The 8,411-nt window shown below is 32.8% G+C and overlaps 1 protein-coding gene across 1 annotated transcript; it reads left to right on the top strand.

The window, feature by feature from the left end:
* Window positions 1-2,737: 2,737 nt before the first annotated feature.
* Window positions 2,738-4,951, top strand: LOC139514832 (complement C1q-like protein 3). Its single transcript, XM_071304443.1, has 3 exons — window positions 2,738-2,821; window positions 3,875-3,928; window positions 4,520-4,951. The coding sequence occupies exons 1-3, from the start codon at window positions 2,740-2,742 to the stop codon at window positions 4,933-4,935; spliced, it is 552 nt and encodes a 183-aa protein (XP_071160544.1). The 5' UTR covers window positions 2,738-2,739; the 3' UTR covers window positions 4,936-4,951.
* The last annotated feature ends 3,460 nt before the right edge of the window (window positions 4,952-8,411 follow it).

The raw sequence follows: 8,411 nt of genomic DNA, 5'->3' as shown, positions 1-8,411 counted from the left end.
CTGTCCCAAGTCGGGAGCCTCTGGCCTTTGTTAGTCTTGTATTTTTTTAATTTTGGTTTCTTGTGTACAATTTGGAAATTAGTATGGCGTTCATTATCACTGACTAGTATATATTTGTTTAGGGGCCAGCTGAAGGACGCCTCCGGGTGCGGGAATTTCTCGCTACATTGAAGACCTGTTGGTGACCTTCTGCTGTTGTTTTTTTCTATGGTCGGGTTGTTGTCTCTTTGGCACATTCCCCATTTCCATTCTCAATTTTAAACAATAATAACATCAGAACCGTACACTTTCCTTCCACAAATTGACTAGCCGACTATACGATATAGTTTTTCTCAGTGTTTAAGGTCGTACGGCTGCCTATAATTGATAACATCCACTTCGTTTAAACTTTGGTGGATAGTTGCTTCATTGGCAATCATACCACATCTAATTAATTTTTTATTAAACCATAAAGACATTAGGTACGGAACTTTCATCGTCTTAATATTGATTTAATCCATAGAGAACATGAGTACCGTACACTTATTTCTTCATATAAATAAGTCCATGCAGAACATTGAAAAACGTACATTTACAAATTAAGAGATGACACAAAACAAGACAAAACATAAGTACCAAATGCCCTCCTTCTGCGTGTAGCAAAACTATCTAAAATATTAACACCATATACCTACCTTCTGCATGTGTGCAGCAATACTATACAAAATACGAGCACCATCTTCTGCTTGTGTGCAGCAACCCTATAAAAAATTCTCGCACCATATACCTACCTTCTGGATGCATGCAGCAATACTATACAAAATACGCGCACCATCTTCTGCTTGCGTGCAGCAAACCTATACAAAATACTCGCACTATATACCTACCTTCTATGTGCAGCAAAACAAGACAAAAAATTAGTAACATACCTTCTGCATGCAGCAAAATGAGACAAAAAATTATCAGAAAAATGACAGTCAGTCTCATCGTGCTTGCTTGAATGGACTGTAGAGTATATCTAATAATTAGTAGTTTTATATATGAAGCTGTTGTTCAGAATATTAATAAATATTTAAATATGGTATAAAAAGACAGAAAAGAATGTTTCCCTTATTTAGTGAAAGTAAATATTGGATGTAACATTTGTCCTTATTTAAACAATGAAATAAAGATGAAATATTGGGGATAAATGATATTGGACAATGATGAAATTGAATTGATTTATGAAAACAAATAGAAAAATGTAGCAAATGTTCCCCAATTTTACTTACTTGTAATTTTATCATTTTCACAATGAATGACTTTGTTGTCATTTTCTTGCAAAATACTAAATATTCCATAATGATCCTAATTGATTTTATACGAATTACGGAAAATCTTTTCAAGTTAAGATAATAGATAATTAGATATATGTTTAATGTCCATTGGCAATTATCACATATATTTTCAGGACGCAAATATTATACGATGAAATACGAAAAGTAATATATATATATATAATAATCATTTCTAAAAAAAATTTATTCTTTTAACGGCCCCAACAACTATTAAATCAATTTAAACATAGTCAAAATGCAAAAAAAAAAACAACAATTAAATGATCTGACGGTTGAAGTTCCATAACTCTGAAAAGACGAATCAGTTTTGTTTATCAATTTCAATAGGAATGAAGTATTGATGATATAAGTCAAATCTGAGTTCGTGTGCAATTGGTGAACATTGGCCATCTTTAAGTGTCTAAAGTCTCATAACTCTGGAATGACAAAAGTTAAAATCACCAAAATTAAAAGAGAGTTTACTTTGCTCAATCCTAGCCACTTTATAGCGTGTCTTTCTATGTTATAATGTTACTCTACTGTTTCAGGTTATGGTGAAGGTTGGGGCCTGTTAAAACGTTCAAACCAGCTGCATTTGTTTATACCTGTCCTAAGTCAGAAGCCTGTTGTTCCTTTGTTGTCGTTTGTTGAAATGGTTCATAAGTGTTTCTAGTTTCCCGTTTTAATATAGATTAGACATGGGCTTTGTTGAAGGCCGTACGGTGACCTATGGTTGTTAATTTCTGTGACAGTTTGGTATCTTGTGGAGAGTTGTCTCATTGGCAATCATACCACATCTTCTTTTTTATATATAGACAGTTGTTTTTCCCCGTTTGAATGGTTTTACACTAGTCATTGTTTGGGTCATTTATAGGTTGCTGTTCGGTGTGAGCCAAGACTCCGTGTTGAAGACCGTACTTTGACCTATAATGGTGTACTTTTACAAATTGTTACTTGGATTGAGAGTTGTCTCATTGGAACTCATACCACATCTTCTTATATTTAATTACAGGACAGTGCTGTACTAAACAAAGTACGTCAACAACTTTTCAACAGAAAGAATATCAAGTTCTTATAACATTAATATTGAAGGCTGTACTTTGACATATATATGATGGTTTACTTTTACTTTACAGCGCAATTGCTGTTTCAACTTTGGTGTGTGCCATGACTGCGTATTGCAGGTCGTACTTTGACCTATTATGGTTTACTTTTTTTCTAATTGTGACTTGGATGGAGAGTTGTCTTATTGGCACTCATACCACATCTTGTTATATCTAATATTGCTATTATTTTATAGTGCGTGATAAAAACTCATTATCCGTATCCATTTCATTTGATGGAATGTTTTTACCAAGTCAGGCAATTCCATCATTACCACCACTGTATAAAAATGCTATAGCACAGAAACATTCAGTTAGGTTTTTCCCCAGTCACTATTGAGATGAAGCTTACATACTGCACCTTCGTTCTTACCATGCTGTTATTTGCAGAAATGGTTATTGGATCATGTGACACAAAATTAGGTAAATAAATTATACTTTTTTTTTTTATCATATAAGATACTAGTAACAAAATATTGTTTTTTCATCGATAACTGCCAACAACAACTTTAAAACCCAATTATTTTGGCACGGTTGCTTAAGTAATGTATAAGTACATAGCGAACCAATAGTGCGTTACAACCTGATGGCCCAACGTTGTCCCAACGTTGTATGGTTGTATGCTATATATGTCTAACGTTGGCCCATTGTTGGAATAACTACACATATGATGGATCAATGTTGGTCCATCGGCCCGGGGAATTCAACTTGTCGTTGTCGGGCGGCGGCGGATCCGTAAAGACCCACCAGGCGTTCGGCCGTCGTCGACGAGTGCACTTTCCTCGGGTAGAGCGCCACGACCAGTTTCGGACGGCGGTCACAAGCCGGACGGGAAGGTGACCTGACATCCTTGTGGTGTAAGGTGTGATAGCATAGTACTTTTATACGGTGGTATTGCCTTTGTCCAATGTAATAATTTTTCGAATTATGTGAAGGGTGCTACATGAGAAAAAGGATGTCAACCCCTTTGAAGCAACAACTGACAATTTTTCTATTTTTTGTTAATTGAAATTGCCTTTTTGTACATTATCCTTTGTTGTTACGATGTTGGTATTAAATCTTGCCCTGAATTTCATTTCTTTTTTGTATTTTTGTTTTCTTTCTGATTATTTTCGTGTTCTTCCACTTGATGCCAAATGTATTTATGTAAGATATTCAACCAGAACTTTATTAGCGTTTCAATGCACTATTGTTTAATAAAAAAATGCTTTTCTATTATACTATAAAACATAATTTCTATTTTGGATAATGACAGAGACAAAAAAATGCATTTAACTCAGTTGTATACTTACAAAATATTCTGCACATATGTTTAAATTGAGAATGGAAATGGAGAATGTGTCAAAAAGAAAACAACCCGACCAAAGAGCAGGTAACAGCCGAATGCCACCAATGGGTCTTCAATGCAGCGAGAGAAACTTCAGCAACCGGAGTCTAGTATTTATTAGTTTTATGACACATTGCTTTTTTTTTTAGAGTGTTCTCTTCTTGGTAATCTACTAGAAATGGCAATGAAACATAAAGGTCAAGGTAAGTTTCATACTTAAAAAGTTTCATAATTAATATTTTATTGCAATTGTACAATTTAGGCGCAGTAAAAATGCATAAAATTTTCCCTTCTGTAGAATAATTTCCCGACAAACTTTCAATGCTTATATCTTAAAAACAAGGACATGTATTTTTCATATTCTTTTTATTTTTTTTGCTTTTTTCATTTCGTAATTTATATACTATTAATTTATCTCAATCCTTTAAAAAGCTTTTTATTTTTAAAAAGAGCAGCAAATGTCCTTTAAAAAAACTCTATGTTTAACGAAGCTTGCTCATTTTATTGCTAGTAGAATGCAAACAATTTTAAATATCATTAATTAATTCACTACATTTTTGATTTCACATTCATGCAGCATGTTATCTCTCTTTATACTCCATTTTTGTTTTTTATGATAATTTCTTTCTTTTTTTTACCCAATCAACCATAGTTCTATCATGAGAGTTGATATATATATATATAAATGAAAGCCTAAATAATATTGACGATAATAGTATTCTTCTTAAATAGGTAAACAATTTAAGCAATGCTGATAATTTTCAATGTGCCAAATTGTTTTCTTTTTATTTTAGACAATGTCTGTCAGTGTCTGAGTAGGAACAAAATCCCAGCCTTTTCATCAATGCTGACTAAACCACAATCTCTTGGAACTAATGATGCTATCAAGTTTGACAAAATTGTCACCAATATACGAAATGGCTACAATCCAACCACTGGTATTTTTACTGCACCTCTTGCGGGAGTTTATCAGTTTTCTTATACAGTCTTTACTGGTGATGGTAAATACCTGATTGTTTACCTTTCCCTTAATAATATCAAACAACAGAGCACATGGTTGCTAGGTTCAAGACATAAGACAGGAACAAACAATATTGTACTAAATCTGAAGAAAGGAGACCAAGTTGCAGTTAAGTCTCGTGGTAGCTATACTGTTCACAGTGATAGTGACTTATATTGTTCATTTTCTGGCTATCTCATAGCGCAATAAAAGAAATTGTACTGTCCGTAATGTTTATTACTTTTAATTTATAAAAGAGAACCGCAAGATACCAAAGGGGTGTTCAAAATCACAAGTCAAAACAAAAATGACAATGTCATAGTAAAAAATCAAACAAACGACCAAAATACAAACAATATTACACAAAACAGAACACAGAAAACTAAAGATTGACAAACACGAACTCACCTTTAATTCTGATTTAATGAAAGTATATGTTTACTGTCCAAATTGGAAAGCGTCTGACCTTACAAAATATATAAATTGTTTACTTGCTTTACCAATTTGCAGTTTGAATACAACTCTTCAAACTGATCAACTGGTGAAGAAGTTTAGCGAATTGCCTCAATGAAAAGCAATAATTTAGTTTCAACAAGGGCGTGAAAAAGATATTGTCAAAACCCTGATCATGTGAATGACATGTGATTCTGAGCACCTAATTGTTCTTTGCAAAGAACATTGATCTATCGAATTCTAACCTAATGATATTGTATCAGTAAAAACTAAATGTTGTTTCCATGGTTATGAAAATATCATATTTTCAGGATGTTGGTTTTCTCGTCTGAATTGTTTACCTTAAGTCATGTAAATATCGTTTATCGTTTGCTACTAGTGCATTGTTTTTTGGCTAATTATTGAAGACCGAACGGTTACTTATATATATAAAAAAAAAATGTGGTATGATTGTCAATGAGAAAACTTTCAACAAGAGACCAAATGACGCAGAAATTAACAACTATAGATCACCGCAAGGCCTTCAATGAGGGGCAAAGCCCATACCGCATAGTCAGCTATAAAAGGCCCCGAAATGACAATGTAAAACAGTTCAAACGAAAAAACTAACGGCCTAATTAATGTACAAAACATGAATGAAAAACAAATATTTGACACATCAACAAACGACAACCACTGAATGACAGGCTCCTGACTTTGGACATGCACATACATACAGAATGTGGTAGGGTTAAACATGTTAGGAGTATCCTAACCCTACCCTAACCTGGGACAGAGCCTTAACAGTACAACATAAGAACGAGCTATAAAAATCAGTTGAAAAAGGCTGAACGCATCAGATGTATACAAATAGAAATACATCTAACAGAGTGTACGTGGCCGGGTACTTGTAAATCCCAACAACAAAAAGACACTTATTACTGATGCTAGAGTACTCACAGTTACTGACAGCTAGTTCAAAGCCACTCACAACTAATAAAACAAAATCAAGCATCTAAGACTAAATTATCAATCAGTACACATCCAACATCCAATGGATTTAGTGCAAAGACGTCATAAACAGTCGGAGAAACATGACCTGTGCATTGCCAAGATACAGGTATCGACAGATAGTAGATCCGTCAGAAAAATTGTTGCTTCATATATCTGTGCATTTTCAAAAGATAATTTGTCCTTACACAGTACCAGTTGCTATTAATCAATTAATATACTGCATTTGGTGGTAACGACCTTCAATCTAACCTATGAGCTTATATAAATATATAACCAGCAAATCAGTTGCGAGAGATAAACTGAAGCAACAACTACATTAAAAAAAATTTGGAAATAGGTATTGTAAAAAGAAAAAGCCACTCGAGCAAGCACTGTCAGAACTATAGCATATATGTTATCGAACTTTCATATTTCCTATCAACATGGATATCGCTTTGTGAAGATACACGTACTTGGCAATTGAAACAATCGAAACAGTTAAAATTTCGACAACATCAAAATGTCTGATTAGCCGATTTACACAAACGAGGTACAAGAAGTATTTGACTTAGTGTTAAAATTAGTGACACAATATAGATCGAAACTATCATTATTTTATTCGCTAACGGTTTATTTAAAACGAAGTTGAACACTTTGAAGCAAAAATGCAGATTTTCCTTGATATATAGATTATAATCTTTTATTATTATAATTTGTTTTGCTTGACATTAATTTTATTATCGGAATAGTCTCAACAAAATTGCTCTAATCAAACTAATAAATATACGTTGCTTGATTGTTGCCACGCGAATTCCTGTTCCGATAATCGAATGAATGTCAACTTCAATAACATTCAATCAGTGCTAGTTACTCTAAGAATCTACCTAGCTAGTTATGGACAATACAAGACATTCAAATAAAATATGGGTTAACATAAGAGCTGGCATATAGATATAGTATATAATTAGCAGCATAGAAATTGATTTTTTTAAGAAGAAAAATATTATCTTATGTATTCATTCATAATCGAACTATAATTAAATTTTCCAATAGATTGGACGTTTAATCAAAAATAACAAAAACACTTTGCATTTTAATCTTTTATCGTTTCCAAAATGAAGAAACAGGCATTACCATTGAAATTTCCATGCTTAAATTTCTCATTGTTGAAGGCCGCAAGGTTGCCTATAATTGCTTACATCCACTTTATTTAAACTGGGTTGAAAGTTGTCTTATTTGCAATCAAACTGCATCTCCTTTTTATTTTGTGATAGTTTTATTCACGGTGTATCTGAATATGTACATCCACTCTATATGATTGAAGAATGACGGTTCATCGGCATCTGTCAAATGTCATAGTTTGTTCATTTAGTCATTTAGCAATTTTAAAATAATCTACCAATGTCTTTAGCTCTAGCAACTTAAGTTAACAATTATAAAAAAACACACTAAAAACAATATATTTTCATTCCTTAAATAACAAAAATATGTATTTAAAATAAATAAAAGAACAAATGAAAGCTTATTAAGGAAACTTTGTTAAGTTCATACATGTACTATTAACTTGAAAAGTGCTCTTTTTTTTTAAATGCTGGACGGATCAATTAGGGGAAAAATTGTTTTATCGAACAACACTTTGGGTAAACAGAACCATGTTGCAAAGTATGGCTAATCTCTCTTCAAACAGTTTAATGTTAAATACAAATAAGCATTGTCCATAAACAAGCTGCCACAGTGAGCATCTATTGTTATTTTCATAATAGCATCAATTTTACAAAATAGAGGCGTGTTAATGAAAGAACCTACTTTTCACTGCTATTTAACATATTCTGTTTTTTTGTAGTTTGCGGGAAATAGATTTTAAAATGAATAATTGAATTATTATTTATTTTTTGCAGACGTTATTTTTTTTTATATAATTTAAAGTACAGATAGTACAGACTGCACTTATAATGGCGCTACAATTTGATTTTTAGGGGGGGGGGGGGGGGGGGTCAGGATGATAAAAAAACGGGGCAGGACAGGACTTTTGTGTAAAAAAATGCAGGATGATAATTGCAAGTTATGTAAAAAAAAATCTGGACAAACTTACAAAAAAAGGCAGGACCTAAGAGAGTGAAAAATAAAATGACAGGACAGAGATTACAACTAAACAAAATGTAGGACATTTTTTCTTAATCCTACTAGCCCCATTAAAATCAATTGGTAGCTTGCTTATCTGTCCTTTACTGGCGTTCATTTCTGAAACATTTTTTTTGGAT

Source organism: Mytilus edulis, chromosome 3 (assembly GCF_963676685.1).
Source record: "Mytilus edulis chromosome 3, xbMytEdul2.2, whole genome shotgun sequence".
In the NCBI taxonomy this organism is placed as follows: Eukaryota; Metazoa; Mollusca; class Bivalvia; order Mytilida; family Mytilidae; genus Mytilus; species Mytilus edulis.
This window is presented reverse-complemented; position numbering and strand designations above follow the sequence as displayed.

Coding starts and splice junctions, on each gene's coding strand:
- LOC139514832 (XM_071304443.1), top strand. CDS start 2,740: ATGAAGCTTACATACTGCACCTTCGTTCTTACCATGCTGTTATTTGCA. Junction 2,822..3,874: donor ATCATGTGACACAAAATTAG/GTAAATAAATTA, acceptor TTTTTTTTTTAG/AGTGTTCTCTTCTTGGTAAT. Junction 3,929..4,519: donor AATGAAACATAAAGGTCAAG/GTAAGTTTCATA, acceptor TTTTTATTTTAG/ACAATGTCTGTCAGTGTCTG.